This window comes from Bos javanicus, chromosome 24, assembly GCF_032452875.1.
Source record: "Bos javanicus breed banteng chromosome 24, ARS-OSU_banteng_1.0, whole genome shotgun sequence".
Classification (NCBI taxonomy): Eukaryota; Metazoa; Chordata; class Mammalia; order Artiodactyla; family Bovidae; genus Bos; species Bos javanicus.
The window spans coordinates 8,424,827-8,442,663 of record NC_083891.1 but is presented as its reverse complement, the minus strand read 5'-3'; the positions used below and the strand labels follow the sequence as shown (position 1 = coordinate 8,442,663).

General features: G+C 39.4%; 1 protein-coding gene across 2 annotated transcripts in view; it reads left to right on the top strand.

The window, feature by feature from the left end:
* The window catches only part of CCDC102B (coiled-coil domain containing 102B), a 278,967-nt gene that overhangs the window by 76,357 nt on the left and 184,773 nt on the right, over nt 1-17,837 (top strand). For both annotated transcript variants that reach the window (XM_061399557.1, XM_061399556.1), the window contains exon 5: nt 1,321-1,437. In XM_061399557.1, coding sequence (XP_061255541.1) covers nt 1,321-1,437 — 117 coding nt within the window. The remainder of the gene's footprint in view (nt 1-1,320; nt 1,438-17,837) is intronic.

Below are 17,837 nucleotides of genomic sequence, written 5' to 3'. Positions count from 1 at the left end.
CTAGAGAATCTCATGGACTGTGTAGACCATGGTCCATAGCGTTGCAAAGAGTCGGTCACGACTGAGTGACTTTCACTTACACTTACTTACATGTAATTCCCACCCCACATTCATATGTGGCTTCCCCATTATCAAAATCCTTCACCCCATTTATTCATTTATTGACACACAGTCACCCAAATTACTTTAAGGTTCATTCGGTGTTACACATTCTATTGGTTTAGACAAATACATATCAACATGTTATACATGTATAACTATATGGGCTTCTCTCATGGATCAGATGTTAAAGAATCTGCCTGCAATGCAGGAGACCCAGGTTCGATCCCTGGGTCAGGAAGATCCCCTGGAGAAGGAATGGCAACCCACTCTAGTATTCTTGCCTGGAGAATTCCATGGACAGAGGAGTCTGGTGGGCTACAGTCCATGGGATTCAGAGTTGGACAAAACTGAGTGACCTTCACTATTGTAACAACATGTATCCATCATTAGAGTTTATCATACAGAATAATTTCTCTGCCCTAAAAATCCTCTATGCTCCAAGGATTCATCCCTTCCTCCTCCAGTCCCTGGAAACCACTGATCTTTTTACTGTCTCCATAGTTTTGCCTTTTCTAGAATGTCATAAAGATGGAATCCTTATGTATGTAGCCTTTTCAGATAGACTTCTTCCACTTAGTAATATGTGTTAAATTTCCTCCATGTCTCTTCATTTGTCTGACAGCTCTTTTCTCTTTAGTGTTGAATAATATTCCATTGTCTACATGTGCCAGAGTTTGTTTATATCATTTTCCTGCCATAGTTTTCTATGGCAATTAATTGGCATCTTCTATAGATGTTCTACATATGTCTTACAAACTTGAGTGTCATATAGATGTATTGTTTCCAGTGCCCAAATTTATCTCTGCTATGATCTATGCACTATTTATATTTCATAGAAAATATAAATAAGTAGGATTACAAAGAATACTATGGTACTAATATTCAGGACTGAAAGATCAGAATTAATTGGATTAGTTTAGAGTCCGGTTGGTCAATTATTAAGAATGTGTGAAGGTAACGGAGATTTGTCTAATTTTCAATTGGTGAATTTAGATTAATGAAGATTTGCTGATTTGCTTTTCCACCAACACAGGATTTTTCAGCTGCAAGTGTAAAGAAGTACACGGTTCAGCTGCAAAACCTATAATAGCAACAACAAAACCTGTCAGATTCCACAAAAAAAAAAAAAAAAAAAACTGAAAGCAAAATGAAAGACTAATATGAATAATCCTGGAACCAGCCTTTGTAATTTGTGATTATGAATTTTTCTTTTGGCAGTTTGACATTCTTCATGGTCAACATAAAAATGAAATGGAAGAAGCATCAGGACTTATAAGGGAAGAGTCAAAATCTCAAAACAGCAATGACAGAGTGGTCTATGAGTTAAGAGCAGAGGTAAGATTTTGGATCGAGTAGTGTACTAAAACATATCTGAAGATTATTAAATGATATGCTGTCCTAAGAAGTAGAACTGGGGAGTCTTAGGTTATTTTATGAAAAAGAATGCTGCTGAAAATAAAAAAATAATACATCAGTTTGCATGTGATTTACTTATTTATTTGGCCACAGTGCAAGGCATACGGGATCTTAAGTTCACTGTCCAGGGATCAAACCCATGCCGTCTGCAGTGGAATCACAGAGTCTTAACCACTGGACCACCAGGGAAGTCTGGTGATTTAAAATGTGATTTAAAATACTGTGAAATCATGTTGGTCCAACAGTATGTCTGAATTATCCGAACATTACAAAGACATTATTTGACTGAAAAAAGCACCCGATAGCTGATACATTTTACTGTAAATAAACACATTAAAATGTTGATTAGCTGCCTGGGATCTGATATGTTAAGATATTATCTGGAATAATGACATACAAGTTTTGTTGCATGTAGTTCTTGGTTGAATTTCACGTGGCCTTTGCCTAGCTGTAGGCAGAACAATGTCATTTTGGTTATAGTTAATCCATTTCTTAGATATACCAAGAAAAATAGTGGAAATCTCTATATTCCACTCCCACACCAACAACAACAAATTAATTTTCAGATGATACACTCTGTTTTATTAGCCTTGTTGATAATGAAGGAATTATCCTCAGAGATAGGAGGGGAGAATAAATTGTTTGTGCTTTATAGAACACTGTGTTAGTGCATTAAAAGTGGGAAATCATAAATTATTTATTTTGTAACAGGTAATTCTGGAAGATGTCTTAGATACAAATGTGTAGGAACAATTCAGGAAATGGAATTAAGCAAGTGAAAAATAGACTGGGAGGAAAGTAATTTGTATTAGAAGATTTCTCCCTTATAAAATTCTGTCAAGACTGAATTCACACCACAGTGTTTTATATCAGGTGATATAGCACAATGGAAAATGCATAGATTTTGGAGCAAAAATGGCTCCGTCACTTACTGATTACTTTATCCTGGTCCATTGCTTAAGCCTCTGAGTCTCAGTTTACAGGTTGTATGGAAGTAAGAGGAAATACTGGGTACCACACAGGATTTTTCAAAAGATTACACACTGCAGGGGAAAAGTGTTGGAGGCAGAGTGCTTTACTGTTGGGAATTAGCTGAGGTAGTTAGCTCTGCCTGAGATTAGTTTTTCCCTTGTCATCTCTTCTGAGTCATATAAAGAGTGTTGGGTGAGGCAGGGCATATGGAGACACCCTGATGAGAAAGACCGACCTGTTGAAAACATCTCTTCCTAACAGTTACGTCAAAGGGAAAAACAAATGATGGCTCTTTCAACTTTTGTTTTCTAAGAGGAACCAAACCATCAGGGTAGATACCGCTTCTTGGACCTGAGATCTGAGAAGCATCTTTGACGAGGTACTGAACAGCACGTAGAATACAGGCTTATTTAGGAGTTAGAGACAAATGCATGGAAGTCACATATGGGTATTCTTACTCTCCTCAAAAGCTGGCAGTTTTGTCTTAGATCCTCATTCTCAGGGTATTTGGGGAACCATAGCAATACAGGATCTCTGATGCGCAACTTTTTTAGTTTGGTGTAATAGAAAGTTCCGAGACTCATTTGAGGAAACCATTTCACCTCCATAGAGCTCAATTATGTATCTTAAATTCTATACAGTTTGCCCACCTAAAGACACTTTCCCACAAGACATTCAAGCACTGTGAGACATAATTTTGCTATTTTGAAATTCTTAGTGAAGCTCTTAATGCTGAAAGCTAATGTAGACATGAATTGGCTATGTCTTTGGCTGTGTGCACTTGAATGCTATATTCAGCTGAATTAAACTGAAGAAAGAAGACTTTTTTCAAAAGAAAACAAATATTGGGAGAAATTCTTAGAGGAACAGTGAGCCCCTGTGTGTGTGTTGTGTAGGTGGGTATATGTGCTCATTTGAATTTTAAACCAGGATAGAAGCTGTGATCTTGTTTTTGAAAAGAAGACATAACCATTGCATTGTTTCACTTTTTACACTGGTTATATTTAGGTCTTAAGATCATATCATGACTTTTTATGTTTGTATAAAAGTCATTGGGTGATTATACTGTAATTTAATATAATCTATTTTTTAAAATCTGCTTACTTTTATTATTAGATATATAAATCTGCCGGCAATGTGGGAGACCTGAGTTTAGTCGCTGGGTTGGGAAGATCCCCTGGAGAAGGGAAAGTCTACCCACTCCAGTATTCTTGCCTGGATAATTCTGTGGACAGAGGAGCCTGTCTGTGGTCCATGGGGTCTCAAAGAGTGAGACATGACTGAGAGCCTGACACTTTCACTTTCACATGTAATCAACACTGCAGTAAATATGCATGGGTAGACACATCTTTAGACATTCAAAAAATGGCTTAGGTTAAATTCCTAGAAATAGACTTTTTCAAAAGAATGTTTATTTTTTTCAGTATTTTATACACACTGCCAAATTGTCCATTAGAAAATTATATCAATTTATATTTGTACTCACCTGCAATGTATAAGCATGTTCACTGTATAGCCAACAATATATATTATTGTTTTTTAATACTTCCCTAGTTGATAGGCCAAAAAGATCATTTTAATTTGTATTTTATTGAACTAAATACACACTTCTAGTTGTTTGTTCATTTTTATTGGTATAATGTTTATTGTAATAGCTACCATTTGCTGAGAACTTACTGCATACATCAATATATACTGCTGGGTTCTTGAAATATAAAATCTTATTTCATATTTTAACACTTTTAGGTTCTGTGTATTCTTAGCTGCTTTTAATGGAAAGCATCCTAGAGAACTTAACCTTGCTCAAGGTTACAAAGACAACTTCAAATGTTATTGAGATCATCTTTTACCTCTGTTCTCCTTTAGTTCCAATTTCTCAGGAACGCACACTCAGGTCAGATTTTCAGCAGGTTAGGAGCTTAGTTAGCAAAGGTTACCAGCTCTGAGTTAAATCCTGAAGCCATGTGTTAGCAGCAGCCAGTAACTGACATTGCTACCTTGGTTTCTCCTCTTCTTGTGGATTTACTAAAGCGATGACTCTGGAAATGTGATTGATTTTAATTGTTGGAATTAAAAAATAGTGTTTTCATATCAGACATCATGATTTTCTAACCATTGATGATTCTTATGTATCATGGACACCTTTTATGAAACTGTTTGTTACTAATACCCACCAATTTGATAACAATATTGTTCTCACCTATTGTTTAGTCACTGAGTCGTGTCTGAGTCTTTGCGACCCCGTTAACTGCAGCACACCAGGCTTCTCTGTCCATCACTATCTCCCTGAGTTTGCTCAAACTCATGCCCATTGAGTCAGAGATTGCTGTTGTTCAGTCATTCCGTCGTGTCCAACTCTTTGAGGAGTGTGTTTTGCTTGTCTTTCAATCTGCCCAGCCTCTTTCAGAAGTAGTTTGATGACGATCTTGGAAATTGGATTGGTCAAAGAAATTTAAAATGCAGCCCTGAGTTAAAAAAAGGCTCCATAGTATTTAAAACATTGACTCTTCTGCTCAGTGTGTGATGAGGTGAATTCTCTAAGCATGGAGTCATTTGATAAATATATGTTAACATGTGCATGTGTGGATGTGTTAATGGGGCTTCTCTGGTGGCTCACACAGTAAGGAATCTGCCTGCAGTGCAGGAGACCTGGGTTCAATCCCTGGGTCAATGAGATCCCCTGGAGAAAGGAGTGGCTACCCACTCCAGGATTCTTGCCTGGAGAGTTCCATGGACAGAGGAGCCTCTCGGGCTACCATCCATGGGGTCACAACGAGTAGGACACGACTGAGAGACTAACACCACCATGCATATATGCATATGCATAACCAATGCATTTCATTTCTTCTCCACATTTAAGATCAAGACCCCTTGAACTAGAAAGGAGAGTTCATTTAGAATGGACATGGACTGGCATTCCGAGTGAAGAAATCATTACTTCTTTCTACAACCTAGCTCTTGCTCGAAAGCAAACTCATAATCAGGAAACACTCGCATTACATTTTTTAGGCCAAATTTTTGGGTTATTTTCCAAGAGAAAATAATTAGTTTATCTTGTATTATTCAAAAAAAATTTATCACTTACAATTCAGTTTCAAATTTTCAGGAGTTTTGATTTCATATTTCTTTTCTGTGGTTTGTTGTTTTTTCTTCTCACCTATTCACACATTTACATCTTATTCCTGTTTCATCTCAGAAAGATTAAGTCAATATGCTTTTCCCTTAGTTGTTGTAGTTTAGTCGCTTGGTCGTGTCCAACTCTTTTGTGACCCCAGGAACTGTAACCTGCCAGGCTCCTCTGTCCATGGAATTTCCCAGCAAGGACACTGGAATGGGTTGGCATTTCCCACTCCAGGGGGTCTTCCCATACTTTTCCCCACTTAACTCAGTAAGTCACAGAGAAACTCTGAACACTATATGTAAATCAAACATAAAGGACTCTTCCTGTTGAAGAGAAGTGGCCTTCCGCCAGGTACCTGGGAACCTAAGAAATGACATGAGGTGAGTTCCCTGATTTTCTTTTCCCTGCATATATCCCACGGAGAAGGCGATGGCACCCCACTCCAGTACTCTTGCCTGGAAAATCCCATGGATGGAGGAGCCTGGTGGGCTGCAGTCCATGGGGTCGCTAAGAGTCGGAGACGACTGAGTGACTTCACTTTCACTTTTCACTTCCATGCATTGGAGAAGGAAATGGCAACCCACTCCAGTGTTCTTGCCTGAAGAATCCCAGGGACGGGGGAGCCTGTTGGGCTGCTGTCTATGGGGTCGCACAGAGTCGGACACGACTGAAGTGACTCAGCAGCAGCAGCAGCAGCAGCATATATCCCAGAATTGGAGCTGAAGAGGCCAGAAACCTGGAAATACAATAGAATCAGATGAAAACAAAACACAACTGAAATCCGTTTGCTCTAATCGAAGGACCAGGGAATGGCCAGCTTAGCAAGACAGGAAACGTCTAGACGAGAAATGTTCTAACCCACCAAATAACTACAGAGAACAGTGGTGCTCCACCTCAACTCCCGTTAATGAAGCTGACCGGGGAGCCTACACTTCCACTCTTGCAAGGCAGTAGAAAGTTGCTCAGTCCTTTCTTCTGAAGTGGTGACATCAAAGACTGAGTTGGAGCCAGGGTCTCATCCCCGTTGGGCAGTAATGAGACCCCCAGACGTTTTCCTTGGTGTCAGTGAAAATCAGGTGGGGAGCCTGTATTTCACCTCCACCCTCTCCCCCTAACAGGGCCTAGTGGAAGCGGGGACTCCATCCCCCTCCAGCAGGGGGCATCCCCACCCAGGTATCAGTGGGGGTTTGTGGGGAACCTGGACTTGTACCTTCATCTGGAAGTAATGAGTTAGTGCTGTCTCTTTACCTTTCAGAATGGTGTGTCAGAGGGACCCACCTATGTTTAGATAAAATAGAGTCTCATAAGATAATACTGAATATGTTCAGAACACAACTGAATATTACTCATCATATCAACAACCAAAATATCTCAGAGTGAATGAAAAAGGCAAGCAAGAAATGCCGATTCTGCAAAGACAGAGATGTTTGCATTCCTTGGCGAGGATTTTAAAGTGGCCATCATAAAAACGCTTTAATCAGCAATAGTAACCATGCTTGAAACAAATAGAAAAAGTAGCCATGCATAGCCACTTGTGTTTAGCCCCTCAGTCATGTCTGACTCTTTGCAACCCCACGGACTGTAGCCCACCAGGCTCCTCCATCCATGGGATTCTCCAGGCAAGAATACTGAAGTGAGTTGCCATGCCCTGCTCCAGGGGATCTTCCCAGTCCAGGGATTGAACCCTAGTCTCTTAGGTCTCCTGCATTGATGGTGAGTTCTTTACCACTGGCCCCACCAGAGAAATAGAAAATACAAAGAAGAAACAAATGGAAAGATTAGAAGGTAAAAGCATAGTAACCACAATTAAAAAAAAAATTATGAATGGAAGGGAGAAGGGAAAGAATTCAGTCTGAAACAGTCTGGAAGAGAAAAAACCTTTGCTAACAAGGATTGTGGTAGGGGGCCTGTGGGATGCTAACAAATATCAAACATTTAAGCCTCTGGAGGCCAGTGTGAGAGGAGATATTATGTGGGCTGAAAATATTACTCAAAGAAATAGAGTAAAAATTTTCCAAATATAGGAAAAGGGTCAAATCTGCAGTCAAGATGCTTAGCAAACCCCAATTAGTATAACCTTAAGTAGGTCTACATCAAGACACATTAGTCAATGTGTGGATAATTAAGAAAAAATAATCTTTACAACAGGAAGGAAATTACACCTGAGCTATAGGGAAGAAATAATCCAAATGACAGTGAAAATTGCATCAGAAACCATGGAGGCCAGAAAAAAGTAGCACACACTTGTCCAAATTCTAAAAGAATTGTCAACTCAAAGTACTATATCCAGTCAACGTGTCCTTTAGGACATTTTCAGATGAAAGAAAACTAAGATAAATTGTCTCCAGTAAGTAAGCACATGAAAAGATGTCAATACATGAGCCATCAAGGGAATGCAAATTAAAACCACAGTGAGCTTGTAACTACATACTTATCAGAATGGCTAAAATAGAAATTAGTAACAACAGCAATGCTGGTGAGAATGCAGAGCTACTGGCCATGCACCTTTTTGTAGGAAATGTAAATCATACAGTCACATAGGAAAACAGTCTGGTGGGTTCCCAAATAACAACTCTCGTATGACCAAGAAATTGCACTCCTGGGTATTTCTCTTTGAGAAATGAGAATGTATACTTGCAAACGGATATCCACACAAACTTACGCATGGATCTTTAAAGCAGTTTTGTTTGTAAATGCCAAAACTTGGATACAAAAACAATACCTTCAATGAGGAAACAATAAGCCTTTACAACCATACCTTGGGATACAGCTCAGCAGTTAAATGGAATGAATTTTTTATCTGTACAGCAATCTGGATGCATCTTTGGAGAAGCATTTTGAGTGAAAAATCTTAGAAGATAACATAAGCCCATAATTCCATTTGTATTACAGTACTGAAATTACAAATTTTTCGAAACAGAGAGCAGATTAGTGGTTTCAGGGGATGAAGGAGGGATTGGAGGGGAGTGTGTGTGGCCATAAAGAGGCAACATGATACATCCTTCTGATGAAAATGGCCCCTATTTTGACTATATTATTGTTGACATCTGGTTATTACATTGTTACAACTATAGAGTTGTAAGATGTTACCACTGGGTCAAACAGTATATATGGCACTTGGAATTTATTTTAATCATTTCTTACAACTGCTTAAGAATGTACAATTATCTCAAAAATACAGTTAAGAACTTCTAGTCTTCTCTCAGTATGTATGACAAGTTCCACCCTTTCTATATACTCCTCTGAAAATAGGCATCTTTATTTCCATTTTTGGGGTCCCAGAGACCTGAGTCCAAATTCTTACCTTGGCACTTTCTTGCCATCTGGCTTCCTAACAACCACATAGGTTTTCTTCTTCTTTTTTTAGAAAATACTTTTTATTTATCTGTATTTGGCTGCCCTGGGTCTTTGTTGCTGCGAGGGCTTTTCTCTAGTTGCAGTGAACAGGCTTCTCAATGCAGTGGCTTCTCTTGCAGAGCATGGGCTCAGGGCACATGGGCTTCAGTGGTTGCAGCACGTGGCTCGGTAGCTGCTGCTCCCAGCTCTAAAGCACAGGCTCGGTAGTTGTGGTGCTCGTGTTCAGTTGTTCCATGGCATGTGGGGTCTTCTCGATCCAAGCATCAAACGAATGTCTCTTGCATTGGCAGGCAGATTCTTTACCTGTGAGCCACAAGGGAAGTCCCTACGTAGGCTTTCTGAGTCTGTTTGATTGTCTGCAAAATAGAGTTTAAGTAATAGCTCATCTAAAGGAATTAATTCATCCATATATGTGAAGTACTAAACATTGTATATTATATATACGTAGTAGACATGTAAGGAATACATATTTTCTCCCTTGTTATTCAAATTTCATTTTGTAGATCCTATATTGGAACGACAATCAGATTTTTACACATTAGTAACACTGTAGATGATTCTGTGATATCCCATAGAAGACTTCAGGATACTTCTATAATATGCATGTGTTCTTCCTCTCCTCAGCTGTAAACTTTTTGGAATTTAAGGCACTGTCTTACAGTAAGGACTTCCCTGGTGGCTCAGACGGTGAAGTGTCTTGCTTACAATGGAGGAGACCTGGGTTTGATCCCTGGGTCGGGAAGATCCTCTGGAGAAGGAAATGGCAACCCACTCCAGGACTCTTGCCTGGAAAATCCCATGGACAGAGGAGCGTGGTGGGTACTGCACTGACCACAGATTCTGGTGCCAAATAGGTCTCCAGTACATGTTTGCTGAGGGTGTTGCATCTTTTAATGTGAATAATCTGGCTCCAAAATTAGTCTGTATACCTTCCAAAGGAGTGGAATCCTTTCCTATTCTTGAATCACCAAGTGTTTTGAATTATATCTTTTCACGCATTGACGCTTAGGCAAATCTCCAGTGATCATATGGACAAAGACCATGAGAGTCTGGAACTGGAAAGAACCTAAAAGTTACCACATAGTCCTTCATTTCACAGGGTCCCTTTCTGACATTAATGAATTACCCACAATGGCACTGGATGTGTCCCCCTCCCCACGCCTTTGACACATTTTCTCTGATGCTTCATTCATATTAAAATCTTTTCACATCATATGAGAATATGCTCTTTATTTTTTAATTTATTTTTAATTGGAGGATAATTGCTTTACAGTGCTGTGTTAATTTCCACCGTACAACATGAATCAACCATAAGAATACACATATCCCTTCTCTCTAGAACCTCCCTCCCACCAATGCTCTTTAAATGATTTCTTTTTCTTCCTAATCCTAACTGAATGCAGTATGATATAAGCTGAAAGAACCAAATATATTCATTTTTCTCTTTTTCAGAATGTCTGTATTTATTTACTTTTAAAATGCTGCTTATTAAGACAAAAAGGCCCAGATGGGCAACATGTTAAATTTAACTTGTGATTATATAAGTAGTCTTCTTTATTTTGCTTATGCAGGATAAAACATAAACATTTTGTAACATAAGATTTTTTCATGTTCAGCAATTGTGTCATTGTTGGGGTTTAAGGCAAATTTTCTCCATGTGTGCGTACCAACTGGATTCTCAAAATGACAGTGAAATGAAAAACAAAGCCAGGCAGTGAAATAGTAGTTTATATGCTCATCCTCTCATTGTCTAATTCAGTCATTTGTTCAGCAAATATTTATCAACAATATCCAGTATGCTTGGTACTCGAATTAAGCACCGGGGTTTCAATAGAGTGGTTGCCACCTTGGGAAGCAAACCAACCAACCCAGACAGTTAAACCCAGTGTGTTAGGTACTTAGATGGGTGAATAGTGATCTATGTGAGCTCATAGAAAAGGTGTTGAGGATGAGATGTGAAGGATGAATAGCATCGAAGTTACATAAAGAGGAAAAGTAGAGGTAAGGACTGTGAGTGGTAAAGGGAGTAACAGGTGAGACAGCTAAAGACTGCAGTATTGCCAGCAAATAAATGTAATACAAAGAATGTTCTGACTGTTACACAATAGGGAGGGTGGAAGAGGATCCTTCCTGGTGGGCCTCTGTTCTTAGTAAGGGATGCAAAGAAGAATCTGAAGTCTTACAGTGGCAAAAACTAGTTTATTGAAGAAAGAACAGAAGAACACCTCAAGAAAGAAGTGGGCCAAACCAGGAGAGGGACTGGCAACAGAATGATGAGATACATGGTTTTCAAGACAAGGCTTTTACATATTCATCTAGGTGGGCATGGAATGACAGTTTTGATTGATTGTTGCAAGTTGCAAAGCAGCAGGCTCTATTGCTCATGTCTTTCCCATAATTCAGCCTGTTCTAATTAGATGTATGTATGTATAGAATATTTATGAGCCTTTTATAGGCTCTAGGCTGCCTAAGATCACTTGAGGACACAGCTGTGCATCAAGGTGTAATGTGCCCAAGTTGGAGAAGCCCCTGTGGTTAGTTTGTATCCACTGTGTGCCTAGGGAGCCCCTGAATTGGAGAAGTCTGTGGTTATTTTGTATTAATAGCCTATCCATGAGCTCTCCTGGGCCACTTGCAGGGTGTCTAGGGTGGGGTTTAGAGATTATCTTGAATCTTTTTCTGTTAGACCACCCTGTTTTGCTCATGTCTAACTGCGTAATTTGACTTGTAAAAAAAATTAGAGCATTTTTGTTGAGTAGGAGAATATATTGAAGAGTTGGGTTTTGTTTTTTAACATATTGGGATATTCAGTTCAGTTCAGTTCAGTCACTCAGTCGTGTCCGACTCTTTGTGACCCCATGAATTGCAGCATGCTAGGCCTCCCTGTCCATCACCATCTCCCGGAGTTCACTCAGACTCACGTCCATCGAGTCGGTGATGCCATCCAGCCATCTCATCCTCTGTTGTCCCCTTCTCCTCCCGCCCCCAATCCCTCCCAGCATCAGAGTCTTTTCCAATGAGTCAACTCTTTGCATGAGGTGGCCAAAGTACTGGAGTTTCAGCTTTAGCATCATTCCTTCCAAAGAAATCCCAGAGCTGACCTCCTTCAGAATGGACTGGTTGGATCTCCTTGCAGTCCAAGGGACTCTCAAGAGTCTTCTCCAACACCATAGTTCAAAAGCATCAATTCTTCGGCTCTCAGCCTTCTTCACAGTCCAACTCTCTCATCCATACATGACCACTGGAAAAACCATAGCCTTGACTACACGGACCTTTGTTGGCAAAGTAATGTCTCTGCTTTTGAATATGCTATCTAGGTTGGTCATAACTTTCCTTCCAAGGAGTAAGCGTCTTTTAATTTCATGGCTGCAGTCACTATCTGCAGTGATTTTGGAGCCCCCCAAAATTAAGTCTGACACTGTTTCCACTGTTTCCTCATCTATTTCCCATGAAGTGATGGGACCAGATGCCATGATCTTCGTTTTCTGAATGTTGAGCTTTAAGCCAACTTTTTCACTCTCCTCTTTCACTTTCATCAAGAGGCTTTTGACAGTAGATAAAAAATTCCTCCTTTTCTTCTTACTCAACTATACGTTATGTTGTTTGTGCAAATAATTTGATTACTAGGAGAGGAACATAGTCTAATTAGGAGCAATTCATTCCCAAATTTTTTTTAAGGTAAGGTGGGGGTGGGGGAACACAGAGGGTAGAAAGTGTTTTATTCTCTGTTTTAAAAGAGAAAATGTTTTCAAGGTGTTTTCTTAAATTATAAATTCAACTTTTAATTCTGGAAATAATGTATGGTCCTCCTGTGCTTCCCTGGCTCAGCTGGTAAAGAATGCAGGAGACACGGGTTTGATTCCTGGGTCAGGAAGATCCACTGGAGAAGGGATAGGCTACCCACTCCAGTATTCCTGGGCTTCCCTTGTGGCTCAGCTGGTAAAGAATCTGCTTGCAATGCGGGAGACCTGGGTTTGATCCCTGGGTTGGGAAGATCCCCTGGAGAAGGAAGCGGCTACCCACTCCAGTATTCTGGCCTGGAGAATTCCATGGACTGCATAGTCCAAGAGTTCGCCAAGAGTCAGACACGACTGAGCGACTTTCACTTTCACTGTGCTTCCCAGGTGGCGCTAGTGGTAAAGAATCTTCCTGCTAAGGCAGAAGACACTGGTTCAGTTCCTGGGTGAGGAAGTTCCCCTAGAGGAGGAAAATATCAACCCACTCCAGTATTCTTGCTGGAGAATGCCATGGACAGAGGAGCCTGGTGGGCTACAGTCCTTAGGATCACAAAGAGACAGGTCTGAAGCGACTTACTGCATGCTGTGCTAGGATCTATTAATAGTAATTCAGTGGTGTCAAAAGTGTAAATGAGCCTGACCTCAGAGAACTGCCTTCAATGGGAGAAAACAGCTTTCATCAAAAAATCATACAGTTCATTGCATATGTTCAACTCTAGGGGAGCTACAAAGTCGATGTGCGTGGTGGTGGGGGAGTTGGGCTAGTTAGGAATTTTAGATGAAGAAATACCTGAGACTTTATTTACTGACATACTTAAATGGAATCTTTTTTAATGAGAAGGGTGTCATATAATTAGAAATCTGGTGCCATCATAATTTAATTTTCTGAGATTACCACAATAGGTGTTGATTTGAATTCTTTTAAATCACTTGTATCACATACCTCTTATTGACTTTACATGTTCTAGCAAAGAAACCTAGATTACTGAGAATATGGTGAATGTATCAGAAATGATTATATAATTTTGAAAGAGGATATTGACGTTTGCAAGCAGGTTAATTTAGAAGCCTGTTAGTGTTATGGATTTAAGCATTCTGACACATTCTGAGTTCTTATTGATGAAATTCAGGAACCAGAATCTATAAAAAGATATGTGATATGAGTAAACCATCAAAGAAAAATAATATTCTTGGAAAAGTGAAAATCAAACTGTCACACATGGATATGCATTCTGGTCATTTAGACAAATATAAGTCTAAATAGTCCAATTATCCAAGATGAAATCTGTCACTTGTCCTGGAGTTACAGAAAACTGATAAATATAAAACTGAATAATGGATGAAAACCAGTGATCATTTAACCAGGAAGTATTAAGTGCCTCAAGTAACAGATTTTATTTTTTCAGAAAGGGTTTTAAATGATGTAGAGTGAAATGCAGGATTTGAATGTCTTTACTTGGGTATCTCAACAGCAGTATCTTTTCCAGATGACTAGGTCTTTGGGAAAGTTTTCTGGCTAAGTTAGATTGATGATTTAATTGTTGTTGTTCAGTTGCTAAGTCGTGGCCAATTCTTTGATCCCATGGACTGCAGCATGCCAGGCTCCTCTGTCTATGCAATTCTCTAGGTAAGAATATGGGAGTGGGTAGCCATTCCCTTCTCCAGGAGATCTTCCTGACCCAGGGATTGAACTGGGGTCTCCTGGATTGCAGGCAGACTCTTTACTGTCTGAGCCACCAGGGAAGCCCAGTATCTCCTGGAGTATGCTCAAATTCACATCCATTGAGCTGGTGATTTAATTACAATCTGAGATTTAAAGTCTTTAACTGTAAATTCTTATTAACTTTCATTGGGTAGAAAACAGTCTCCTAAAGATTGGGTTGTCAGAGGTAATAGAAGAAATTGCATTAATCAAAACTCTTAAATGTTAGAGTCTCAGGATCAGCCTATGTCTTCAGAAATCCCTGCACATTTCTGAAATCCCAACCTCGAGGGACCTTGGGTTTTCTCAGTGTCCTCTGGTTTCTTAAGATCTCTGCTGTGATGCCCTCTGGGTCTTATTCTCTTTGGTTCACACACATGCATTTGGGACTTCTGTTCCCTTGGCCTGCAGGTTCTGTACAGTTTTTTCAAGATCCTGCTTACTGCTTTCCATGGGAGGAATAACGGAATTTAGCTAATTCATTTTATAATGCTATTAACACTTTTGTGTCTTCATATTAAGTATTCCCCTCAATGCTTCAAATTCAAAATGGCTTTACTACATATATTACAACTATAGTTGCACTGAATCAGGATTCAAATCTCCAGTAGAGAGAAATATTCTGTTTCATGCTAGAGGCATTTGATTGAGAACTTTCCTATTATCATCCTCAAAAATGCTGCCCTTAGAAAATGTGCTTTCGTATCAAGAGAGACATTGTGGAAGCATGTGCCTTAAACTAGATGAGGAGATGGGAAGAAGACAAGGTACAAATGCAAAAGACGAGAGCCTTCTGTTTCAAACTTCTGAGAGGTTGAAAGAAAAAAATAAATCAAAATGGGAGGAGTGCATAATGAGCATAACATACTCGTTGGGAGTATGATTTGATGTGTTTACATTTGACTACATTTGATGTGTTCAAAATAGGCTTCCCAGGTGGCACAGTAGAGAATCTGCCTGCCAGTGCAGGAGATTCATGTGACCTGGGTTTGATCCCTGGGTCAGGAAGATCCCCTGGAGAAGGAAATGGCAACCCACTCCATTATTCTTGCCTAGGAATTCCCATGGCCAGAGGAGCCTGGTGGGCTACAGTCCATTGGATGGCAGAAGAGTTGGACTTGACTGAGCGACTGAGCAAGCAGGCACAGTGTATTCAAAATACATTGGTTTCCCATGTACCTATTAATATAGCCTGGTGAGTATAAGGTTTTAAGGGCCACACATACTGAGGAAACCAGTTGCTAGTTCTGATCCTCCAGGTCTCAGATCCCTTGTTAGTATCCATACTTCCCTCTGTAGGTGATGTCTCCTCTTGCAGGATGTCCACCCTGATTGGTCTGCTGTCTTTTGCACACTGTCTTTCTGACTGTGCCACGTGGTCTCCAGAGAATGCTCTGTGGCTCTTGGATATTTATCTTCCCTGTTGCGTGTGAATCAAGGTTTCTATGCTGCTGCTAAGTCGCTTCAGTCGTGTCCGACTCTGTGCGACCCCATAGACGGCAGCCCACCAAGCTCCCCCATCCCTGGGATTCTCCAGGCAAGAACACTGGAGTGGGTTGCCATTTCCTTCTCCAATGCATGAAAGTGAAAAGTGAAAGTGAAGTCGCTCAGTCGTGTCTGACTCCTAGCGACCCCATACACTGCAGCCTACCAGGCCCCTCCGTCCGTGGGATTTTCCAGGCAAGAGTTCTGGAGTGGGGTGCCATTGCCTTCTCTTTCTATACCATCTCTAAATTATACTAGTGGAATAGGTGATTTTGTTTCTTTCCATTTTTGATTTTTGGAGGCTGTGTTGAGAAAGAAAGTTTTAGTCTATGGTCATGTTCTAAACGATGTGATCCCCAAAGGATACTCTGTTTTGACCCCAGGTGGTCATTTATCATAGCATTGCTTACAGAAAAATAACTTTAAGAAACTTATTTCTTTGATATTGTAAAATGGACATTTAAGTAACATAGGTCAAAGAGAAATTTAATGGAATTTAAGGCTGAAGGATAAAAAATACGAAGTCTTGAGGGATGCTGCAGAATTCAGGGATATTTTTAACATCAGTGACCATATTGGGAAACGGTTATGTCTGCTGTGGGACAGTGCTTCTCAGATCTCAATTACAATGAGTGTAATTAACCTAGAACCCTAGCTGCCCTTGTCTGAAATCCAGGGAATGACAGTGCGCTTCTCATAGACAACTCCCAGCCAAAGACGGGCCTCCTGGTGTTGGGACATGCAACCCTTCTCACTAATGACTTTGACTCAAAAACTCCTCTGTTTCCTCACCTCCCTTTCCGAGGAAGGCACTGATATCCAAGATGATCAGACCCAATCTGCCTTCCTTCCCTGTCTCTGCCTCATTCGGAGTCATTCCTGATCCCAATCTGACTGTTCTCGGCCTTTCCTGTCTCTCCCCCTTTCTCTCTCGTATGCAGTCCCCGCAGTCAATTTACTGTATTTTAAACGCCAGCTGTAAGAGTTGCTTCTTGAAATATCCAGATTAACCCAATATCAAAGACAAAAATTAGCAAACTAAATGCTAACAGAAAAAAAATCACAATGAATGTAGAAAGAGGGAAAGTCAATATTAGGAATTAATACAAAAAAAGTAGAATAGAGTTAGCAAAGACAGAAGTTGGTTTTTTGGAAAAAAAAAAGCATTCAGGCAAAATTAATTAAGAGATATAATTTAAAAACTCTAGTAATAAAAAAGGGACAAAATTTTAGATAGAGCAGAGGTTTACAAAGATAGGGAACCACTCTGCAGAGAGAATTCTAATAAAAATAAAATCTTACATGAAATGAATTATTGACCAGAAAATATAACTTACCCAGTATGACTCTTGTAAAAATAGAAAGCTGAAATCCATTTATAACATTAAATAAAGTAAATTAAAAATTAATGAATTAAAACTTTTTATAATAAAACTCTAGCATCAGAATATTTTATGGTTAAATTCTACCATTCTGAGTAGATGATTCTAGTTTATAGAGCATCTTCTAAAAAAGAGAAAAAAAGAGGGAAAACTTCCCAATTCTTTTTATTGTATTAGTTTAATCCTTATACTGCATCTAGACAAGGGTAATATAAGCAAGGAAGATTATAATCAATTTCACACATAAATATAATGGCAACAATATTAACCAAATATGAGTAGTCAATATTTTTTTGATGAATAAAAAATTTGTCACAGGAATACAAGGTATACAATAACATTAGATCTTTTATTATGTAAGTCAGCACAAAACAGAGTACAAGAAAAAGTCAATTATGTAGTTATCTCTAAAGTTTCTTAAAAAAAAACAGTTGCTACAGTTCCTATGATTATAAAACAGTTCCTATGATTATAGGAAAAAGCATTTTAGCACACTAGGACTCAAAGTAAACTTTTTAAACCCGATAGAGTAACAAAATTGTGGAGCAAATATTTTATTTAAT